We start from the raw sequence: 25,482 nt of genomic DNA on the forward strand, positions 1-25,482 counted from the left end.
GTCTGGCTGAAGCCATCCATAGTTAAAAAGCACAGGAAGGACAGGAAACAGTGCTGGGCTTAGGTGTAAATCTGAGCTTCACACAATACTATGATCCTCCCTGAATCTTGATTTTCTGACTGGAGCAATATTCTGCCACTTTGGGTTAGTTGTAAGGGTCACCTGAGATAGAGTGAGGTACTGAGAAACTCTTAACGCTCGGTAAAACATACTCATGTGATGATTATCATTATTTGTAGTAACAACAGATAAGGGAGAAAAAAGCAATCAAATGCCATATATGAAAACTTGTCAGCTTGAAGCCAGAGCTTTTCTGTCCCACAGGAAGCACCTGAGCAAGCCTGGACACCACAGTAACTGCAAGTGGCATCCTTGGAGAAGCAGATGTCCTGGATCTTAGAAAAGTTCCAATTTTGTGATTTCATAGTATTAAAAAAAAAAACACATCTGAGTACAGATTTAAATGCAATTTTAAGCTGTTTGTATCTTTATAAAACATAAGCAGATTTGAAAATCAAAATAATTCCTTTGTTAGACTGCACATCTTGATTTTTGGCTTAGAAAATAAGACTTATAATTATAGCAGGAGACTTGCACACCACATATTTAACAAGGAAGGGAGTAGACACTGATGTGATCCACGGCAAAAACAAATCCTGGAAAGCATGGTATTAGTCTTCTATTTTAACCAAAGCTTAGTTTAAAAAGTCAGAACTTTTCTATCAAGATCAAAAGAAGCCAGGCGTGGTGGCGCATGCTTGTAATCCTGGTACTTGGGAGGCTGTAAAAGGAGGATCTCAGGTTCACGGCTAGCCTCAGCTACTTAGTGAGACCCTGTTTCAAAATAATGAATAAAAATTGGGCTGGGAGCATAGCTTGAAGGTAGAATGCTCCTGGGTTCAATCTCCAGTACCTCAAAATACACAAACAAAAAACAAACAAACAAGTCTTGGAAGCCATGCCAATGGAAGGCTATTTTTTTTTTCAAAGCAGAGATTACATAGGGAAGAACTTCTTCAGCACTATTAATATTTATATGAAATATAAATATGAAAAAGTGCTATTCTTTGCATTCCGCCTATTTCTTCCTGCCCAAGGTCATTCTTCTTTCCCTCTTTCTTTCTGTCTCTGTTTCTTTCATCTGTTCTTTGTCCAGAAACATATCCTGACTTCTTGCCTTCCATGTGTTTCTCCTGAAAGATGATTAGACTTGAAAAGAAATTTAAGGCACTGCTTACCCAAACCATTCTCACTAGCATACTGGTATAAACATTTTTAGGCAACTGCACATCGAGGTCACAGCCTACAACTGGAAGTCTGGACCATGGTTTCATCTACCATTGCAAACATCAGTGTACATGCTATTTGCCTAATGTCATTTCTTGATGATCAAGGACAAGTAGTTAACAGGGGCTAATATATACCTTTTCACTGCACAGTGCATGTATACAAGACTAATGAGAGCAGAAAGCTTTAGAAAACACAGCTTTCTCTCACTCAAAATCACATGACTGAATTCAATTTCTGTTTCTGCCCAGAAAAAAAAGTGCTATTTGCCTGCATGCAGGAAATGACTGAATATTTGCTGAATGACAAGGATGTCAACACAGATTACTAGGAAGCTGTTTTTCTCCATTTCTTTCCCAAGAACAAAGATACAGATGAATTACTGAACAAAACATGATGATCAGCTTTATTTTGTACCATGGAAAATCACTGTTGGGCAATAGTATCATTAAAGTCAGTTCAGAGACTGTTACCCCCGATTGGCCAATAGACCAGTCCAAGGAAGGGGTCATGAAAGCAAGCCAGCGCTGTCATAAAGAGGGACAACTCAAGACTACACACTTAGAGGAAAAAGAGATAACTGAATTGGGATTTCAAAACCTGAAATAGCATGTCTACACATACGTAGAGCTGAAGTCGGCCCAGTTGTTGGGGGTCGTGGAGGGTTCAGAAGAGGTCACTGCCAAAGGAGCCGGGGTCTCACGCAGAGCCAGTTTTGGGGCAGGGGCGGATGTCAGATCAGTCACTGGTTTGGCTGGTGTGGGAACCTCATTTTCTGGAATCTTCTCTGCATAGTTTGCAGGGAACCATCCCGTCTTTCCTTTTAATTCTCCTCCAAGCCATCCTGGTTCTCCAGTTTGGCTTTCATCCACCTGTGGGAAAGTCACAGCATTTCATCTAAACAGAACTAAATCAGCCCCTTCACCAAGCACCCCACACACAAGGCCCCAACTGACACATGGCATAGAAACTTCTCCACCCTAGTCTAAGTACCTGAATATCAACTATGGAAACATGGTAAGCAGGATGGTAAGGATCATTACTCAAATTCGTGTTCTTTGTACTTTTTTAAAAAGCTTTTTCTTTTTTCTAATAATGGCAGTTTGAATAAAGTGCCTAGAGCCCTCAGGTACATAGTTTAATTAAATTTTCAGGGCTGTTTTGAATTGGGCAGTAATCTGACAGGATTCATCACTGAGGAGGGCATGTAATTATTAAAAATAGTTTAACTAGGGTTATTATTTAAAGTTGAAAGCAAAGGTCACAAGCAATGTAAAATTTAGTGCTTGAAAACCCTCCAATAAATAAGTTGTATTCCTTCAGCATAGGGACAAGCAGGACACAAAACAGAGCCTTGGATGCTTTCCCTAAGAAGCAAAGCCGATTGCTGAGTTTAGCCATTTAAAAGCTACAGATATAAGAAAATGAAGGAGGCAATTATTTACAATCAATTTCATTAAGGCCCTATAGATTTTTTGTGTACAAATTTAACTTTGATATCCACAGAAGTGTACATGAGAATATAGAACTGTGTTTAAAAATATCACAAAGGCTATATATTAAATCATCTGCTTTTAATGCTTATGGTTTATCTTGGTTCGGACTCAAAAGGATCATTCAAAATGGCCAAAATGATTCTACTTATCTTCATGAGTTGCCTCCACTATTTTACAAGCAACACAAGAATGATTTTATTTATTTATTTATTTATTTATTTATTTATTTATTTATTTATTTATTGGTGGTACTGGGGTTCCTGGAAGCCCTTCTACCTCCGGGCTACACTCCCAGACCTATTTTTGCATTTTTATTTGGAAACAGGGTCTCCTAAGTCAGTGCGCGGGGCTAGCTTCGAACCTGCGCGATCCTCCTGTCTCTGCCTCCCAAGCGCGGGGATTACAAGCGTGCGCCACCACGCCCAGCCACAAGAATGATTTTAGAGGACAACTATATTCCCTATTAGGAAATTCGTTTCATGGTTATTAGTTAATTAAGGATTTATTATCTTTTATTTTTTTTATCTCTTCATATACTACTTAAGAAGGTAAAATATTAAACACTTTCCTAGAAATTAACATTGCCTTTTAGAAATCACAGAAATGAGTTGGTATGGTTTAAATTATAATAATAACTTGGGGAAATTGGGCAAAATTATCAGTTATCTAATCCATTCAACTATTCAGTAAAGAACAAGACAAAGCAAAAACTATTCAACAAACCAAACATCTGTCTGCACTTACTGCAGAATGAGCAATAGAGTATTATAGTTATTTGCTTCTTTAAATAGGGTTGGAAAAAGTAGAATAGAAGGGCTTACTTACTTAATTTTACATATTATTTACAAAATATCAGCAAGCAGAGAACACCATGTCACTTTAGGAAACCTTTACTATTGTCAATAAATGCAATTTCCAAAGCAAAAAATTCTCCCAATAATGAAAGGGGAGTTCTCTCTGAGCAACAGCAGGTTGCCAAGGTTCTACAGTTGTCATTCCTGCTGGCACAGATGTGAACACAGTAGCCACTTTTCATTTAACTCCATTGTTTTGTTCGTTCATTTTTTTTGGCAGCTCCAACTAGATGAGGATATGAGACCATTTTTTTTTTTTTTTTAACTTGGATCTTCTCTTATACTAAACTCGACTGCCTGGATGCCTTTCCTTCCTGGTTTATATTTGCTGCTGCTGGTATTAGGACACACTGTTAACTGTGCAGCTGCTCCGCTCTGCAAACACAGCTGCTTTTAAGTGTGCCAGGCCCTCTCCCAACCTCTCCGCAGGTTCAGTAGCCACACCCGGCCCCATTCTGGGACCTAAGGAGATGTTAGGCAGGGGCGAGCTAAGAGTTGGAACCAAACAGCATCAAACCTGCAAACTAACGACTGAGAGAAGGGCTCTGCAATTAGACTACCTCAATTTAAACACGATTTCTATAATTTATCAACTGGATGACTCTGGGCAAGTTTACCTCAGTTTTTCCATCTACAAAACGGGAATAATAAGAATACCATCTTTTTTGGTGGCCGTGAGGTTTATTTACTACTCTGCCTGGCTTAAAGACTGGTTTTTTTTGAAGCCATCTCCTGCTGTCCAGCTGTGAGTTTGTGCTGTGGCTCTCTTATCTGGGCTTTTGTCTTGTTCTAGAGCTTGATAGCTACCTAATTCACTCTGAACATTCTCTGTTGGGTTCTCTGCATGGAAGATCTCTGCTCTGGGCACTTGTCTGGGACTCTTACCAGAGAGTCGTCCTCGCCATGGTAACTTCCTGTGGGGCTCAAGTTGATCTCTGACCACTGCCTGGCTGGAGTTCCCACGGGGCTACTCAATTTAGACCTCAAATGACAGCTGCTTTATCTAGTTATGTCCTATGGTCTACTGTCATTCCAATGTGACTCAAGGGTCTTGTCGGCTTAGTAAGATCTGGGGTATCTGTTATTGGATATAAAGTCCGGAGGTAATGTCCCACCCTAAGGGCCAGACTAGCTCCACCTTCCCTTCAGGGGTCACACCCAGCTGTCCCCAGATAGGGAGGAGAGCAGGCGGCACCACTGCGTATTCCTAGGAATGGCTGAAGGGGCCGCTTTGACCTCTTGGCTGTAAAAACAGGAGCTTCTCCCATTCCTAAGAACAGTAATAAAATCTGTGTGTATTTCACTTTTAAACAAGGACATTCATAATCCTAATTAGCTCAATTTATTCTCTTTGGGATCCATCCATTGCAATGATAAGATTTTAATTTTAAGGTTCAGAGAAGATGATAATTATTCACTCTTAAAACCTAAAGTAAATTAACCACTTAGAAAAAAAAAAAAAAAAGAAAAAAGCCACAAGGGGTTTTTATATAAAACCAAGAAGTACTTCTTTCTGGATTTAGGAAACTTGACCCAAAATGTGAATCCAATTTTGGGAAAACAAGATTATAATAGACCAAAAGGTTAATAATCAAACCAACATCTTCGTAAAAAGGCAGGCTATAATCTGGGCTTTTACTCGAAGTACACCAATCTACTAGTGGCTATTAAGAGAGATTTTATTATTAACAATTCTGGTCTTAATACAACTTTATTTAACCAGGCCTCCTGCAACCACCCAAAGTATTTTGGGGCAATTGTAGTAGGATATCAAAATGAAGCACAAACTCTAGGTATTGTTTAAATTTCTGGTATTATACTATAGAGCTAGCCTACAAAATATTAATAATTGCATATTGTATATTATAGGCCACTGATTAAATAGTCAAATGTACATAGCAGTTATTTCAGATATAGCCCATTTGATTAAAGCCTGATAATACCATGCATCTTTCCTCAATGATTTATGCTCAATTGCTACCATTTTCATTAGATAGTATTAATATCTCTAACACCTCCGATAAAGGAGGTGCTATAGTTTGGTTGTTTTTTGGGGGGGATGCTAGAGGTTAAATCCAGGGGCATTCTACATTCAAGCTAAAACACAGCCTTTTTTATATTTTATTCTGAAACAGGGTCTCACTATGTTGCTGAGGGAACTTGCTAAGTTGCTACGGCTAGCCTTGAACCTGTGGTCCTCCTGTCTCAGCCTCTCAAGCACTCGGATTATAGGTGTGTGCCACGACTCCCAGCTATAGTCTGGATCTCGAATGTTCCTGAAGGTCCTTATGTGAAAGGCCTGCTCAGCAGGGTGGAGCTATTGGGAGGTCTGCAGTGGGATGCCCCTAGAGGGGACTGTGGACCCACCCCACCTCTCTAGCTTCTGGCCATGAAGTGAGAGGCTTGCTCCACCACGTGCTCCTCCCACGGTATGCTCATCCAAAGCAACAGACTCACCGATCACGAACGAAACCTCTAAAACTGTGAGCCCTTGTTACAGTCGTGAAAACTGACTAACCCAGGAGGAAGCAGAAATTCCTCTTTCCTTCAGAGTATAATAAACGGGAACAGCAAACAGGTTTAAAGTGTGTACAGAATCAGACCAGCTGATAGTGGCTGCCTGAGCCGTGCTGAGCGACGCAGGTAGCAGCATGTTTCGTGGACTTGCCAGTTTTCAAAAGAAGGTTTCCTTTCAATCTTTAAGATGGAGATGTTAAAAACTCTTTTCTAAAGCTCTACCCCAGAGATCAGAAAAGCTTTTCTCTGGTATAACTACTCAAGTCTGCTTTTGTAGCACAAGAGCATGCAGACATGTAATGCATGAGCCTGACGCACACCAGTAAAACTTCAGCACAACACAGGCAGTGGGCCAGACCTGACACAGGCCGGTAATCGTATGAGTGAACTGGTCCCTCAAAGAGCAGGGGCATTAAAGTCAGTTGTTACACAGGCTCAACGCGGTGTTAAGTTTATGAAATCTAAGGTGGGTAGAGGAAAAAGGTACTGACAATATATTTTTTTAAAATTCTCCATCCAGAGAAAAGGAAAAAAAATGAGTTCAAATTGTTATAAGAGTAATTTTAAGAAAACAAACACTTTCTATAGTAAAATGACTAGGTGCTGACTGATAACTGTTAAAGCAATCTGCTCTTTTTGACTTTTTTTAAGGAGAGGATATTTTCCCAGAAATGTTTCAGGATTAGTCCTGACAGGAAAAAGAGACAGGTTGGATCAGTGGTTCTTGAAACTAACTCCATAACAGAACAACTTTGAAAATCCTGAATACTGCATGTGAATGAACATTTCCTAGAATCTCTGGTGAGTCCAGCATACTAATTTTTGAAGCTTCCTTAACAATTTGGATGCACTGTTTTACACCAGACCTAGGACCAGCATATAAAAGACCAGCCTGTGTTTTTAAGATAATCCTCAACAGAAATGGCAGTGGGCAGAGGTCTTTTTTTTTTATTTTTTGATCTTCCAAAACATTATGGATATCGAGCTTGATTTATTCATCCTCCAGCTCAGAAGAGAAGTCATCTATTTTCAAAGCCTCTAAGCCCTCACCATTAAGGTCAAAGTCAACTAGGAAGCCTTCATTAAGACGTTTTCCCTGAGCACATCAGTTCACATGGATTCCTTTCCTTTTTTAAACTGCAAAGTAAATGAATATTCATCAAGAACTCCTACCATATACTGGCCTTTTCATGAGTTTCTCCTATTTTTTTTCAAAATGATTCAAAATGATTTAAAATATATGAATGGCAGAAATCATCTTCTATTTCTGTTTTATCACCAACATTTAGAATGGGAGTATATATGAGATATCACATTAGGTTTTCTGGTTTATTATTATTATTATTTATTATTATTATTATTATTAATTTGCGGTACTGGGTATGTATGTAACCCAAGGGCATTCTATCTCCAAGCTACATCCCCAGCCCTATTTTTTATTCTTTTTATTTTGAAACAGGGTCTCACTGAGTTGCGAAGGGCCTCACTAAGTAGCTGAGGCTGTCTGCGAACCGCGATCCTCCAGTCTCCGCCTCCTGAAAGCTGGGATTACAAACATGCACCACCACACCCAGCCACACTACGTTTTTGATAACAATTTAAAAAATATATGTGTGTGTGTGTGTGTGTGTGTGTGTGTGTGTGTATATATATATTTTTTTTTTCTGGAGAAAACTGGGCTGAAAATCCAATTTTCCTAAAAATATACTGAAAACTCCCTCTTTTCAAGATGGCTTACAATACAAAAGAAAGGAAACACTGGTAGGCTTCTAAAATCTAACATGTATAGCTAGCTATTTTCCAAATAAGTTTGAGAAATCTGGAAGTGGCTATTACTGAACCAAGACAGTTTGACAGTAATTTTATACTACATATGCTTTTATGGTTTATGTTTCTTAACTATAAACTTCATGAAATGATCATTAAAAACCCCCAAGCATTGCTATACATGTCAATTTTCATCTTTTTTGTACTAGTTATCCTCACAAAGACAACACAGCTGAGGACAATGGCGAATGTGTGATGTGTTGTGCAATGGCACTGCTGTCCCTTTAGCAAGCCACTAAATCATGCCCAGTAATGCAGTCCACGTTGTGTGCGTGTGCGTGTGTGTGTTGGGTACTGGGGATTGAAGCAGGGGTATTCTACCTCTGAGCTATACACTAACTCTATTTAATTTTTAAATTTTTATTATTTATTTATTTATCTATATATTTCTTTTGTGGTACTGGGAATGGAACCCAGGGACATTCTAACTCCGAGCTACACCCCAGCCCTATTTTTTATTCTTTGTTTTTTCTGAAACAGGGTCTCACTGGGTTGCAAAGGGCCTCACTAAGTAGCTGAGGCTGTCCGTGAACCAGGATCCTTCTGTCTTAATCTCCCCAATGCTGGGATTACAAGTGTGAGCCATCACACCTGGCTTTAATTTTTTTATTTTGAAACAAGGCCTTACTAGGTTGATGAGAGGCTCATTACTTGTGACCTCAAACATTGGATCCTCCTGTCCCAGCCTCCCAAGTAATGAGATCACGGGCATGAACCAGCACACCTGCCATCTTCCACATTTCAATACAAGTTAGGGTGTCTGAAGTAAAGTACATGCACCTTCAGCACTGAGGTTTGAACTCAGGGGCATTCTACCTCCGAGTTCTACCTCTAGCCCAATTTTTTATTTTATATTTTGAAACAGGGTGTTGGCTAAGTTGCAGAGGGCTTCACAGGTTTCTGAGGCTGGTAGTGGATCCTGTCTCAGTCTCCCAAGTACTGGCATTTCAAGCGTGTGCCACCGTACCCTACATACATTTATTTTTAACCAAAATGCAATTATATGTACTGATTCTATTTTTCTTAATGGAAAACCTATTTGTATATGTAGATCTATATAATTTTTAAAACATTCTCTTTATATTACTTAGCTATATTGTAATTTATTTACATCATCCATTACGGATGGACACTGAGCTGTTTTTTGGGGGGAGAGGGTACTGGGGATTGAACCTACTCTCTCTCTCAGCTATACTCCCAGCTCTATTTTATTTTTTATTTTAAAATAGGGTCTAGCCAAGTTGCTAAGGCTGATCTCAAACCTGTGATCCTCCTGTCTCAGCCTTTATTATTATTATTGTTATTATTATTATTATTATTATTATTATTATTATTTTGTTTTATACCAAGAATGCTACCCATACATGTATACGTATTTGTTTGGGTCCATCAAAAAAGCCTAGTAAGGGGGTGAGTAAAATCTTCTGGGTCAAGGCAAATTAAAATTTTAGATCTAAATAGAATAGGTGCTGCCTTAGTCTGTCAGTGTCCCTTCTTACCCTCTGCTACTTGTCTAGGGTTAATGAGTCTCTTATGGTAACTGTTCAAGTCTATGTAATTTGAATAGTAACCCTTGGTCTCACACATTTTAAAATACAGAAAATTTAATGTTTGTACATTATAGTATTTGTCTACTTTTGCCTTTAATACCTTCGGGTTTTAATAGCTTACAAAGGCTTTCCTTAGCCAGGAAATTATTCCAATATTCTCCTTTTAAAAAACATGTTTTTTTCCTCAAAACATCTATCTTTATTTTTCATTTATTTTGGAAACATTTTGTTTTGCTGCTATGAGAAAATGATTCTGAATGATGGTTCTTTATTCATTCTATACTAGGTTCCATAAACAGTATGTGATGCCTTAGAATTTCACATGGGCTATAATAAAATGCAAAATAAAATAACAATGTGAAGTTTCAGAATATTATCCTTTAAGTTTAACCTACTTGGAACCTTTCTGTCCATGAATTGCTTTGGAGACTTATCAGATGCAGAGCCTCCACGTTGCCCTTTATATGAATCCAGCAAATAACAACCCAGCACACAGTCAAGACGATTCACATCTTTTTTTTTTAAGCACAACCTACTACACAAACTCAAAACATATTTTTACTACCACAACAACATTCGAAGATATGTGTGCTTACACAGAATTAAAAGAATTTAAAAGAACACAACACTGAATAAAGACGCAGGCTTCCTGACAGTAAGGCAACACTTACCCATTCCCCTTTAACCTCCACCAGGAAAGCAAGGGCGTGGAAGCAAGGCAAAATGTATGTTTAATGAAATGTTTTATTCTTACAGTATATGTGAACTCTATTCATCTAATCAAGCTGGGGGTTAACTAGCCAATTCAAGAAAAAGAATTCAACATTGTTATACTAGGACTCGGGTTGCAGGTATTACTAGGGTACATAGGACTATTGCTGAAGAGCAGTATTTTTTAATTATAATACAGATCACCTATAGCGCTACTATTTCCTAGTATGAAAAACAGGTTGGCCTCAATTCTTTTACGTAGGGGCATTCTATCTCCAAGTTACATCCCCGGTCCTATTTTATTTATTTACTTATTATTATTATTATTATTATTATTATTATTATTAATTTTTTGTGGTACTAGGGATGGAACCCAGGGACATTCTACCTCCCAGCTACATCCCAGCACTGTTTTCTTCTTCCCCTTCTCCTCCTCCTCTTCTTCTATGAGGGTCTGGGGATGGAACCCAGGTGCATTCGACCTCTGAGCTATACCCTCTGCCCTGTTTTTTATTCATTTCGAAACAGGGTCTCACTGAGTTGCAGAGGGCCTCACTCGGTAGCTGAGGCTGTCTGCGAACTGCGATCCTCTGGTCCGCCTCTCACACGCGGGGATGACAAGCGTGTGCCACCATGCCCAGCTCTAATTTTTTATTTTGAAACAGGGTCTCACTAGGTTGCTGGGAGTCTCGCTAAGTTGCTGCTGAGGCTGGACTTGAACCTGTGATCTTCCTGTTTCAGCCTCCCAAGTACTGAGATTACAAGCAGGCATTACCACGCCCAGCTTCAATTCCTTATTTTCTATCTATCTATTTATTTATTTACTTATTTATTTATTTTTTATTTTTTGTGGTACTGGAGATCCAACCAAAGTTTCATGCCTGTAAGGCATGCACTCTACCATGACCTACATCCAAGTCCTTTTTATTTTATTATTTTACTTATTATTATTATTTTTTGCAATACTGAGGATTGAACCCAGGGGCATTCTACTTCTGAGATATTACCCCGAGCCCTATTTTATTCCTTATTTTGAAATAGGGTCTCAATAAGTTGCAGAGTGCGAACCTATGATCCTCCTGTGTCAGCCCCCAAGTACTAGCATTACAAGCGTCAGCCACCATGCCTGGTTCTTTTTATTTTATTAAAGTTGTGCAGGATGGCATAAATTTGCACGCCTCCTGCCTCAGTTTCCCAAGTTGCTAGGATCACAGGTGTGCACCCTATGCACAGCGTGTTTGCCTCAATTCTTAAGTTTCATAGTTCTTTTAAAATTTGGAACCATTCCATCTTAAAAAACAAACAAACAAAGAAAACTGCTATAAATAATATAAAATCTGACTACTTATGTGAATCATTGGATTAGAGAATTATTGTTTTCCCTTAGAAAACAACTTAGGTCAACCACATTGCTTTACTTTCATGCTTAAACTACTTCCTAAGTTTTAGTCATAACCATAAGATTATACTTAATTATTATCAAGAGACAAAACTATAAAAAAGTAATATTCTAAACTTTTCTGCTAAGTTTTAGAGTAGCAGACTCACTGTTAATTTATTACCTCTTTTACATATTTCAAAGTTAATATAATTAAGGGAAAATGATGCTTTGACCCAAAGATATGAAAGTTATCAATGCCAATTATAAATGATGATAGTATTTTGCTTTTAAAACTAGTTCTTAAAGCCAGGTGTGGTGGCACACACTTGTAACCTCGGTACTTGGGAGGCTGAGACAGAAGGATCATAAGTTCAAAGCCAGCCTCAGCTATTTAGTGAGGCTTTCCACAACTTAGTAAGACCCTGTTTCAAAGTAAAGAATAAAAAATAGGGCCAGGGTGTAGCTCAGAGGTAGAATGCCCCTGAGTTCAATCTCCAGTAACACACACACACACACACACACACACACACACACACACACACACAGAATTCTTTTTTTTTTTTTTTTTGTGGTACTGGGGGTGGAACCCAGAGGCTTTCTACCTCTGGGCTATACTCCCAAAGCTATTTTTTTTTATATTTTATTTGGAAACAGGGTCTCACTAAGTTAATGAGAGCTTTACTAAGTAGCTGAGGCTGGCTTCGAACCTGCGCAATCCTCCTGTCTCAGCCTCCTAAGTGCGGGGATTACAAGCGTGCGCCACCATGCCCAGCTTCACAGAACTCTTAAAGAATACTCACAGTATAAATAATCATTTCAGAAACTACTAAACAGTAATAAATTTAAAATATTCTAAGGTGTGATAAGAGCATTAACAACTGTGTTTTCAAATGATTATATATATAATTTTGTGGTGCTGGGGATGAAACCAAGGGTATTCTACCTCCGAGTTGCACCCCCAGTCCTATTTTATTTTTTATTCAGAAACAAGTTAAGTTGATGTAAGCCTCAGGATGTTGCTGAGGTTGACTTTGAATTTGTGATCCTCCTGTCTCAGCCTCCCAAGTACAGGGATTATAAGCATGTGCAACCATGCCCAGCTTAGGATATGTTTTTTTTTTTTGTTTGTTTATTTTGGTGGTACTGGGGTGGAACCCAGGGGCTTTTCTACCACTGAGCTACACTCCCAGACCTATTTTATACTTTATTTGGAAACAGGGTCTCACTCAGTTGCTGAGAGCCTCACTAAGTAGCTGAGTGGCTTTGAACCTGTGCGATCCTTCTGTCTCAGCTTCCTAAGCACTGGGATTACAAGCATGCGCCACCATGCCCGGTATTAGGATATGTTTTTAAAATACCATATTTCATCATAATAAAAAGAGAAGAATACTGAACTTATACTTCACAAACTAGATACTGGATTCCTGGATTTCATGCTTGTTGACAATTTCACAACTGGTCAACAAAGTGCAAAAAGGTGGCAGATGCTCACCATCAAAGGAAACGACTCTCACAGGCGTCTTTCTTACCATGACTATATCTCCCGGCTGGATGGTGATCTCATCATGACTTCTGGATTCAAAGGGGTACAGAGCTCGGTAATACACCACTTTTACATTCTCCTGTGCAGAAATAGTAAGCGGGCCTTTTTCTGTTTACAAAGAAAAGCGGAGTGGCGGGTATTATAAGACACACCAACATATGACAAGCCAAAAAACCAACATCTCTACTTCCTATCTCAAATTAATAACTGAACTATTTTCATCTCTTCAAGAAATTTGCATTTGTGTTACTGGGAATTGAACACAGAGGCATTCTACCTCTGAGCTGCAGCCCCAGCCCTTTTTATTTTTTTATTTTGATAGAGACTCACTAAGTTGTGAAGGAACGAAGTTGCTGAGATTGGCCATGAACCTGCACTCCTCCTGTTTCAGCTTCCCAAGGACTGGGATTACAGGCATGTGCCAAGGAATTTCTGAACCACATATGACAGCAAAATCTGCTGTCTGCAGCTCAAGCCCATCAGACAACTCATTAGTGGCCTCTCTCCCAAGGCCATTCCATTGCAGAGTGCAGGAGGCAGCCTAAAGGTTTCCTCTCTGCCTGCTGGCCTGGGTTCCAGCAGCGCACATCTGTAAAGCATCAACACCTCTTTCTCGTCCCCACCCAGGCTGCTGAGCACAAAGCAGCAACTAGCATATGACTGACCCCAGATCTGATTTAACCAGTGAACTCTTGCTTGGGAAGGAGTAGAAAAGCACAACTGTCCACATTAACAGTCATGGAAACATTGAGGTTTTAGGTCCTTAACACAGTCATATAAAACCTAAGTGTTGATTTCATGATACTCCCTGGTGAAGCCATGTCTTCCTCTGGGGAAAAATGAGCCCTTGGATCCTAGACAAAAATAATTTATATTTTAAGTAAGATTTTAAAAAATGCATGCAAACAGAGGATATTTTGGATTCTGGTTAACAATAACAGCCCTATGGACTTCTCTACCCAAGAGCTGCAAGTGTTTTGCCATCTACCCATCGTATTCAAAATGCGGTAGGAGGAATTACATCTCTGTGTGGTCTTGAACCACAAGATGTACAATATTTCCCACTGACAAAAAGTGGAAAATAAATTCTCATTACTAGGAGGAGAAACAAAGAACCTAATTTCCTAATGTTAAGTAATAGTGAAATTCTTTTCAGGATAGAAAAAAATAATAAATCTGCCCTTCCTATGACAGGGTTGCTATGCCAGGACCCAGGACCTTTCAGACTTTTCCCTGAGTTACATGCACCTTAGGCAGGATGGTACCTGCCCAACTCTGTACCCTTACTCCATCCCTGTCCAATGTAGATGGGAAACAAATGCACATTTATGGATGGCTTAAAGATCTGTTTTTCTTTCCATGTACTATAATGCTACAAAAGTAAACTGACCAAACAAATAAAACTAATACAATTTACCAGAAAGCAAAACTAATTACTTTCTTCTGCTGAGTATTATTTGCAAAACTGTACAACATTATACTAACACACCCACACAAAAATATATTTTAAGCTGCATCGAATATCATATATAATGGATAGCTTTTTCTAGTTACTTCAACTGGACCGGGTTTTCATCTTTTTTTTTTTTTTTTTTTTTTTTTTGGTGGTAATGGGGGTGGAACCCAGAGGCTTTCTACCTCTGGGCTATACTCCCAGATCCATTTTATATTTTATTTGGAAACAGGGTCTCACTAAGTAGCTGAGGCTGGCTTTGAACCTGTGTGATCCTCCTGTCTCAGCCTCCCAAGCGCAGGGATTACAAGCGTATACCACCACGCCTGGCTTCATCTACCTGTTTTAAAATGAGGCAAATTATGTATGAAGGGCAAAACACAGTCATACTTTTCAGAAGATAAAAAATAAGAGTTTTACGCACAGAAGACAGTGAGTGCTACCTTGGTGTGGGTGCCACTTTCTGCTGAAGAAACAATTTGGAAATGCCTGGGAAAGTAATAAACCAAAGAAGCAGCAAACTCTTTTTGTCAGAGAGGTTCTCTGTGTTATAAGCCACCATTTGCGATGTGGGTGTGTGAGTGGAACTTGACAGTGGAACTCATGCCACTTTGGTTAAATCTGTAGAGGACTCCGGAATGGCAAGGGGTAGGAGTCTCAAACAGACGTCTAGTGGCCCTGAAGAATGAAGAGAGGCGCTGTTCAAAAGAAGAAACTGAGGATTTCATCTCCATGAACATACCCATTATAGGGCTTGATCAGAGACAGACATTTCTCAAGAGGCTCTTGGAAAATGCATGACCTATTTTCTATAATCATTTTTTTGGGGGTGGGTTGGGTTGCTAGGGATGGATCTGGGGCCTCGAGCATGTAGGCACATACTCTCCCCCTGAGCAACACCCAACACCTAGAATCATTTGCGGCTTCTAATACCTGCAGTAGACCAGGGTGCCTGGATAGCTGGCTTAGCAAGGTCTTGGTGTGGGTGGAAAAGCCGACTCAGCTTGTCCTGGGCCTCTGGTCTGCCCTTTTCCTCAGCATCCTTCTTCCGGATGCTTTCTTCCCTTTTCAGCCTGTCCTCCTCGTGGAGTTTTCTTGGCCGCTGATGCTCATCCTCCTGCTGCATGTGTTCCAGCCACTGCTTGTCCCTTTCCTGCGCTCGTCTGCCAACAAAGATGCTTGATTACAGCGAGGAAGCAACTCCAATTTAACACCACTCTTGTCTCTTTTCATCAAAGAGCTCGGTCTAGTCAATGGGCTGCTAAACATCAAGGGAATATTGTTCTTCAGAAAAAGCAACTGAATTCATGAAACAAAGGCTTTAGGACTCTAATTTGCAGTGAAAATCATGTGATTTAGAAAAACCCAGAAAGAAAATCTGTGATGTATTTTACAAAGTGGTTATAAGGATAAGAAAAAATGCTTCTTAAGGTTGACACTGGTATTAAAGTACAAAAAACGAAACCATAGAACACAGAAGAATCTAAGAATCTTTATGTAGATAAAATAGTCAACAAACTGAGAACTTATAAACTTAAATAAGCACATAATCGATCAGATCATTACAATTCCTCCCTAGTGAAGGTATGTCACATTTACATGCACATTTTGCTCCAAAACCCAAAGTTGAAAGAAACAGGTTATTTTGCTGACTTCAACTATTTCTTGTTTTTCAAAGTAGCTAACATAAATAGATAAATACAACTATAGCTAGGCATTGAACATTATGCTGGCCTCAACTTGAAATTCACAGGGAAAGATTAGAGATGACTTTTCACTTAGTCCACAATACTATGTAAAATTTTGCCGGGTGTGGTGGTGCACACTTGTAATCCCCACGCTTGGGAGGCAGAGACAGGAGGATCGTGCTGGTTCAAAGCCAGCTTTGCTGGCTTAAGAGACCCTGTTTCCAAATAAAAATATAGAAATAGGTCTGGGAGTATATCCCCAAAAAAACTATGTAAAATTTCAAAGAAGCATTTATTTATTTATTTTGGTGCCAGGGATGGAACCCAGGGGCATTCTACCTCTGAGCTACACCCTCAGTCCTATTTTTATTCTTATTTTGAAACAGGGTCTCACTGAGTTGCAGAGGGCCTCACTAAGTAGCTGAGGCCGTCCACGAAATGTGATCCTTCTGTTTCAGCCTCCCAAATGCTGGGATGACAAGTGTGCGCCACCACACCTGGCCAAAGAAGCATTTTAAATAAAACTAATGTGCATGTGTGCTAATGCTATAATGATGACAGCTAGCTTTCCATACAACCCTGACACCTGGCAGGTAGGACCTGTTCTTATCCTCATTTTATAGATGCCAAAGCTGAGGCAGAGATTTTAAGCGACTTGTCCATTTCACACAGCATCAGTGCCTGTGGCTCAATCCTAAGCAGCCTGGTTCCACAGTCTCCACCCTGAACTGGTGTGACATGGGCAACATTTAAAGGTTATCTTTGGGAATTAGAAAACTACCACAAGTACATAATGTAAACAAATGAAACCTTTACCTTAATCATCAAAAATTATTATTTATTTTTACTTTATGAGTGTGGAAATTTAGTGCAGAGTCCTTTTTAACTTAATGGTTTTTTGTTTTGTTGTTGGCTACTGGGCATTAAACCCAGGGTTATTCTACCTCTAAGCTACACCCCCAGCCCTTCTTACTTTTGTTTTGAAACAGGGTCTTACTAGGTTGCTGAGTCTTGCTACATTGCTGAGGCTATCCTAGTACCTGCAATTTTCCTGTCTTCAGCCTCCCAAGTACTAGGATTACAGGTGTGTGCCACCATGCCCAGCTTTTAACTTAAATCTCAAACATCTTATTTATAATTTAAAAGTGTCTTTCAAGGAAACATCAGAAAAACCTCACATTTTTTGATGGGGTTAAAGATATTAAATGTTAGTCATAACCAAAAAATAAAACACAATAAAAATAGCTTTGAATTTTCTACCAATGATGGTCACTATATACTTATACACTTATAGTGTATAATCATCAAATAGCTGATATTAAAATTCAGGTACTGTGTTTAATTGGAATATGTATTACATGCTGCATTTGTATTATAGTATTTTCTGTATTATATTTTCCATTTGCACCTACTCTGTGGAATCTCAAAGTTTGCTATAGCACGAGGTAAATAATGAAAGCATTTTATAAACACTAAAGATAAGATAGTTAACTGACACCTCCAATGAGGTAATCCTTCATCTTACCACCATGAAAACCATACAATAGTCCTCTAAAGTGATAGATCTCAGCCACCTCCTCACTGGCATTTAAAAACAAAAATTATCAACAAATACTAGGCTGACTCAGAATATAACAAAGCACACACAGGTCTAGGCAGTTCACATGAATTAAGCCCCTAAAGTCAATGGCGTGCCTCAAGCGCTTGTTTCTTTCTCTTTTCAGTCTAATTTCAATAGCTAATTTTTATAATTTATAGCACACCACTGGGACATCAGGTGATTCTTGTTTCAGAGCATTTAAAACGAACTGAAATTTAAAAAGCACATATCCATTAACAAAATCAGACGTACCAAAAGGTAACAAACACATTTCTACAGTTTAATACAGACTGTTACAAGAAAAAAGAAACCACAAACACAAATATTCAAACAAAAACAGACAAAAGTGTGTTTGCATCCTAAGCAGCAGGGGCCAATCTCCTCCTTTTGTCCTCAAGTTTAATTTGCAGAGGCAAAAAAGAAGAAAAGAGACAGAGAGGCACAATCTTGGTCTTGCGAGAGAAGCCCTGTGTGGCTGGTGAGCTTGGGGGCTTTGATTTCAGACCAGGCACTTTGACCGACGCTGTTATTAAAAGGCTGTGGACTGGAAACGTATTTTGGTCATTAGCATGCAAATGAGCCAACCAAGTGTCCCAATTTCCTTGTATAATTCCACTAATCTACATAGGAGAGCTCTGGGAACTAACTAAAAACTTCAGGGGGTACTTACATATGCAAGGATTTATATGTGTGTGTGTTTATGCTTGTCCACACACACATATTAAAGATTGAGGGCTTTTTCTGGTACAGGAACCACTTAGAGAAGTCAGGCAGAGCAGAGCAAATACTCAGCTTCTTCCCAACGGGTTCACAACCCACTGAAATGTCTCACCTTTGGGCTTCTTCTTTTTGCTTTTCTAATTCTATTATCTTTCGCTCTTGTTCTTTCTGTTTCAATCGTTCGGCCTCTATGGACTTTTGCTTCTGGAGTTGCTGCTTACTGTGTATTTCTCTTAGTTCCTATAAGTAATGAAGACACAGTTTCTGTCATGACACAAGGGGACAGGCATTAACTGTTATCAGTATGTTATCGACATTTCATAGTGAGGAAGCCGAGAGCACTAGGAGGTGACATATCAGGGTTGAAAGAAAACTAAAATCAGTCTACAGTTTGACATGACTAATCTCCAAAGGCTGCTCACGATTACATTCTAGTGACCACAGCACATATACCATTTCCCATCATCTGAGGAGCAGAGGCTGCTACAGGCTCAGTGGAATAACCAGGTTTGGTTTTTTTTTTTTTTTTTTTTTTTGGTGGTACTGGGGGGTGGAACCCAGAGGCTTTCTACCTCCGGGCTATACTCCCAGACCCATTTTATATTTTATTTGGAAACAGGGTCTCACTAAGTTGCTGAGAGCCTCACTAAGTAGCTGAGGCTGGCTTCGAACCTGTGCGATCCTCCTGTCTCAGCCTCTCAAGCTCTGGGATTACAAGCGTGCGCCACCATGCCCAACTATAACCAGTTTTAAGATATGGTGATATTCTTGAATCAAATCTTAACAGTTCTTCTGAAAATGGATCCCCACCAACCTCCACTGCCTCTGAAAATGTACACACTCTCTCTACTCAAATCCCACTGCCTTTTTGTGATAGACGATCTCAGAGCAAACAGATGGCTCTCAGCTCTATGACTTCAACTCTGTTGTGATTTTCTCCAAATCACAACTCTTCCTGAGCCTCTTCTCTTACTAAATCCAGGTATGAGGTTGCCAACTGCCTCAAACTAACCCAAAGGTCAGGTTTAAAGAGCTAGACTTTGATGATCATCTCCTTGGGTCTGATTTCCTCATTTGACACCAGCCCCAAGAATAACCTTAACTTCTTTAGAAGGCTACTGAAAATAAAATGCACTCTATGACATTGAGTCAGAAGTTTAAACACTAAAAAGTATGAAGAAAAAGAGAACATCTGTTGAGGGGGAACCCTCTGATTTTATAGGACTCGAATGATCACTCACAGATTGTCATGAAAACGCTTCTTTCTTGGGTCAGTAATAGATCTGATGAGCCCAAGTGTTCACTACAGCCATGTTTTCAGCTGACTTCTTGGTTAGCTCGCTATATCTGGTCCTCCGAGAAGGCAGTTTGTCAGGTCTCTGCGTGAGATTTATGGACTGAGGACTGCCCTGTCTTCTGTCATCTTGCTCACTGGCAAGTTCAGATGGGTAGGATTCTTCCCAGCCCTAAATTCTACCTTTAAATTAAATCTTGAACAACAAAGAGATTTTCTGTAGCAGGTCAGTGTTAAAATGCACTTATTACTGGGGAAAAGGTCCTTAGGTTTTCACCAGACTTTTCTTGCTAGTTAGACTGTTAAGAAGGTAAAATTGGAATGCATATACAAGTGTTTTGTAAACTGTAAACGGATTTGAGAGTCTCTAAAAGGGAACAAAGATAAAAAAAAAAAAAATAACTGGCAATTAGAGGGTTAGGGAGAGAAGCGGCCTGGATAAAGGGAGAAACTTGAGGGAGGGATAAGATGGGAGGGCAGAGATTCAGTGGGGAACCCAGCAGAGACACAGCAGGAAAAAGCAACTCTGTAAGGACCTAGTGAACTAATTCCTGTGGCACAGCCCTGGGTATGTGGTGTCTGAATCAGGGACAAAAGCTTTAGCTAGGGAGCAGGCAGAGGTGGTCAAGAATGGAGAATGGACAGTAACAAGAAAATCTCAATCTAACTGTTCTGACTGAGAGGAAAATCAACTCGAAGGAAAAAGAAAAGAATTCCATTTTTCATTATCTTTCTCACTCCCATACTATAAGATATAAAACTTAATTTTAATATATTAAGAATTCAGCCACATTGATTTTTATAGTAATTTGGAGTCAACATGAAATGATAATTGATATTTCAAAGAGAAACCAAATAATGGGTCAATTCCTGTTGTAAGGAGTAATCAGCATGCTTGGCTCAGCTTAGTGTCTCTACATGAAAAGGGAAACTGAAATGGAATAAAGGATCCTAAGGGAGGGACCAGAACTCAAAATGGGTAAGTTCATCTGTCATTACCTAATGACAAAACCTTTTTTTTTTTTTTTTTTGCGGTACTGGGGATGAAACCCAGGGGCATTCTACTTCCGGGCGACAAATCCAGCCCCATTTTTTATTTTGAAACAGGGTCTCACTGAGTTGCAAAGACCCTCACTAAGTAGCTGAGGTTGTCCTCAAACTGTGATTCTCTTGTCTCAGCCTCCTAAATGCTAGGATTACAAGTGCGCACCACCCATCTTTTCTCATTTAAAATTTCATTTTTACTAGTATAAATTTCTTATATAAGTTCAGAAAGAATAATTGGTAAAATTAGTAAGAAAAAAATAAATGGTAAAAAGCTATAATTAAAAGGTCCTGATCCAAGACACCTAGATCCTGAACCCAGGCCAGCAGATGAATCAGAAAAATAAATGGTTTTTTAGGGTTTCTTTTACCTCTAGGATGTTGAATTCTTAGACACTGTTCATCACATGAAAATGTGCTCTTAATTTATTTCAGTCTTTTTTACTTAGAGTTTTATTCTTACTGCAAGAATAAACCAAAAATGTATAGACAAAATAACCCGGAGTGAAATTAAATACAAAGAAGTAAGAAATGAGAGGGGGAAAAAAAGAATTTTAGTTTGATGCTCAAGAACCTATATATTTTTTAAAATTCTTATTTTATTCAGGATAAGAAACCAGTGATATTAAAATATTTAGTAAGAGGTACTGCACAAGAATGGACATTAGCATGCTGGGCATGGTGGTGCATGCTTGTAATCTCAGCATTTGGGAGGCTGAGACAGGAGAATTGCGCAGGTTCGAAGCCAGCCTCAGCTACTCAGTGAGGTCCTTTGCAACTCAGCGAGATCCTGTTTCAAAATAAAGAATAACAAATAGGTCTGGAGGTGTCGCTCAAAGGTAGAAGGTACCAGAGATGGAACCCTGGTACCGCCAAAAAAAAAAAAAAAAAAAAAAAAAAAAAAAAAAAAAAAAAAGGACACAATATATCACAGATAGCACAATTAAAGATACTTTTTTTCCAAGAATCACAGTACACATTTCTTTTTTTCTTTTTTTTTGGGGGGGGGAGAGGCATTACTGGGGATTGAACTCAATAGCACTTTACCTGTGAACAGCACACTCAGCTCTTTATTTTTAATTTGGAGACAGTGTTTGCTAAGTTGCCCAAGCTGGTCTTGAACCCACGATCCTCCTGTCTCAGCCTTCCAAGTACTGGGGTTATAGGCATGCGCCACCACACCTGGCTGTGCACATTTCCTTTCTAAATGAGCTCTAGTAACTGGATACAGATTGACAGATCATTTTACTAGATGTCACAAAGACAGATGGAAATAAAGACAGTACTTTGTTAGAAGGTACTAGATAATGAAAAAGTAACTAGAAGTAAAATTTAAAGACCCTATAGAAAAATAATTATGCCAATGAGACAGCTTTAAAAATAAATTCTAAATGTTTCCAATATATGAAGGAAGAAAAACGTAAAAACACATTTGTTTTTGAGGACAGCACCGTCACAGGATACGCTAAACCTATCTTTGGAAGGATCTAAGTAAGTGGCAGCTTCAAGTACCTCTCCAAGGAAATGGAGCTTGAGGGAGCCACAAAATAACAGATGTCAAAGAAGGTGCCAGAAGGCTCTGGCAGATTTGAAGACTGCAAAGATTTTCTATCATTTCTTTCATCCAAGTTAAGCTCTGTTGAGATACACAATCAATTTTAAGTACATGGGGGTGACCTCAGCAGGTCTGGCAGGCTTTTCAGGTCTTCTTTTCCCTTGGACTTTGGGAATTTAAGATGGCATGAAAATATATGCAGAGCATTTATAATTCTAGGAACATAAACTTTTTTTTTTTTTTTTTTTTTTAAAGAAGGTGAACTTCCGAGAAGGCAATCTATAAGGGCTGGAATATGTACTAAAAGCTAGTGAATAGCTTTCTTTCCTTGGCCATAACAAAGCCCATGTGCAATACCCGGTACTTTCACAAGGGCGACAGATGGCTGCACTAGGCTCTTTTCAATACTGTTAAAGAGACTCAAGTCCAATTATAGTTCTTTTAAAGTACCCTTTTAATTCTTCCAAAGTGACAAACAAATCTGGTGTCATTTAATTGCTTATTTATCTAGGAAATTAGTGAACTATTATTAGGAGAAGTAGTTATGAAAAAAACTACAACAGTAATGTATGAACTTTGCCTGGGGGCAATCCAATTTTTCAGTAACCCTGCAAATTCTCTTTTGTTCACATGTACATTGTCACAGTTTTTCTCTACTATGGCAAAGGCAAAAGAAGAAAAAAAAAGAAATTAAGTATCTCACTCATGCCTCTAAAACTAACTTATTTTTTAAAATTATTTACTATATAATCACAGAAATATGGCTGGGTATTTATCTAGCAAGATGGTATTAAGTACACAACTCTTTTGACTTCAGTGAGGGGTCTTCAATGGTACATTTTTCAGTAGGTAGAGTGGGCAATAGCATAACATTATCTTTTTTTTTTTTTTTTTTTTTGGTGGTACTGGGGTTCCTGGAAGCCCTTCTACCTCTGGGCTACACTCCCAGACCTTTTTTTTTTTTTTTTTTTTTACATTTTTATTTGAAAACAGGGTCTCCTAAGTCAGTGCACGCGGCTGGCTTCAAACCTGTGCGATCCTCCTGTTTCTGCCCCCCAAGCGTGGGGATTACAAGCGTGCGCCACCACGCCCGGCTTAACATTATCTTCTACTAAAGTACAATTACATTTTTTTGGTATGTGTGTGGTACTGGGGATTGAACCCAGGGACATTCTGACTCCAAACTACTTTTCCTGTACAGGGTCTTGCTAGGTTGTTGCAAATCTCACTGAATTGCTGGGGCTCTCCAACCTATGATCCTTCTGTCTCAGCCTCCCTAGCAGTGGAATTACAAACATGAGCTACCATGCCTGGTAAATTACTCCCCTCCCTCCTTCCCTGCCCCCCCCTCTCTTTTTGTGGTATTGGGGATGGAATTCAGGGGCATTCTTCCTCCAACCTATGTCCCCAGCCCTATTTTATTCTTCTCTTTTGAAATAGGGCCTCCTTAAGTTGCCAAGGCTGGCTGTGAACCTGCAGTCCTCCTGTCTTGAGCCTCCCAAGTACTGAGATTAACAGCATGTGCACCACGCCCGGCTTAATTGCTTTCTTAATGAATAAGAAACTGTTAAACAAGCATTTAACAAGTGTTACCTACAAGCTACACATAAGTCCTTTTATGGGAAAAATTATGTGTAGCACACATAATTGAAAAATGGTAAAAGCTATAATTAAAAGGTCCTGATCCCAGACACTTAGATCCTAAACCCAGGCTCCTGACACAGGCCAGCAGATGAATCAGAAAAATAAATGTTTTTTAGGGTTTCTTTTACCTCTAGGATTTGTTTTTAAATTCATTATGAAACAGGGTCTCACTATGTTGCCCAGGCTTGCCCTGAACTGAGTAGCTGGGACTATAAGGTGTATTAACTTTGCCGAATTTAAAACAATAAGAATTTTATTACCAATAACATGAAAAGATTTCTATAGATATAAACTTTTGAGTTTCTTAACCAGAGTCCATAAAAAAGCTTTGGCCCTAAGAATGCTATAAAATTAGGTAGGGAGTATGTACATTTTTTCTAGTAGAGAAGGCATATAGCTTTTTTTTTTAATTTTTACTTTTTACACTACTGAAGATGGAACCAAGGAACATTCTACCTCCAAGCTACATCCCCAGCTTTATTTTTTAGTTTTTTTTTTTTTTTTTTTAGGGGGGAGGGTGGTACTGGGGTTCCTGGAAGCCCTTTTACCTCCGGCTATACTCCCTGACCTATTTTTATATTTTTATTTGGAAACAGTATCTCTTAAGCCAGCACGGCTGGCTTCAAACCTGCCTTGATCCTCCTGTCTCCGCCTCCCAAACTAGGGGATTACAAGCGTGCGCCACCACACCCGGTGTAGTCTTTTTATTTTTGAAACAGGGTCTCATTGAGTTGTGAAGGGCCTCCCTAAGTAGCTGAGGCTGTCCGCGAAACAGGATCCTCCAGTCTTCACCTCCCGAATGCTGGGATTACAAGGGTACACCACCACGCCCAGCAGCTTATACCTTTTATTAGATTCTCAAAGGATCTCTGATCAAACACAGATTATAGACCACAATAAAAAAAAGCAAATAAAAGCTCGATCCTGTATTAGTTGAGATAAAATGAAAATGAGCTTGTTTTTAATTTTCTTCCCTAAATTAAAGAAGGAAAAAGTCACTTATTTCCCCTAAAGAGCTATATAAAACATCTTTGGACATCTTGTGGCATATAGCCAAAGTATTTCAAAAGCAATATATTTGACAAATTGAATACCCAAAAAGGCTCAACTATTTTTCCATTGAGAAATAGGGCTGGCTTTGAAGTTCACTGAAGATGGCTTTTTTACTGCTGTGCCAAAGGGCACAGCATGGCTTGACTTGATTACTGTGAGTGCTTCTTCATTTGGTCTGAGAGACAGTTGAAAAAAGATGTATTATGTGAAAGGATGTTACTCGAAATATCCACCTGCTTAATACGAATGAGATTCCTTCTCATAA

General features: G+C 39.1%; 1 protein-coding gene across 2 annotated transcripts in view; it reads right to left on the reverse strand.

Annotated features, from left to right (window-relative positions):
* The window catches only part of ITSN1 (intersectin 1), a gene marked incomplete at both ends in the record, with an annotated part of 173,042 nt that overhangs the window by 73,865 nt on the left and 73,695 nt on the right, over positions 1 to 25,482 (reverse strand). The window contains 4 exons of one of the 2 annotated variants that reach the window (XM_080695676.1): positions 1,912 to 2,159; positions 13,153 to 13,274; positions 15,553 to 15,782; positions 18,740 to 18,867. In XM_080695676.1, the coding sequence (XP_080551802.1) occupies positions 1,912 to 2,159; positions 13,153 to 13,274; positions 15,553 to 15,782; positions 18,740 to 18,867 (728 nt within the window). Of the gene's footprint in view, positions 1 to 1,911; positions 2,160 to 13,137; positions 13,275 to 15,552; positions 15,783 to 18,739; positions 18,868 to 25,482 lie in introns of both variants that reach the window. The other variant, XM_080695677.1, reaches the window with a different exon arrangement.

This window comes from Muscardinus avellanarius (assembly GCF_963383645.1).
Source record: "Muscardinus avellanarius genome assembly, chromosome: 5".
Classification (NCBI taxonomy): domain Eukaryota; kingdom Metazoa; phylum Chordata; class Mammalia; order Rodentia; family Gliridae; genus Muscardinus; species Muscardinus avellanarius.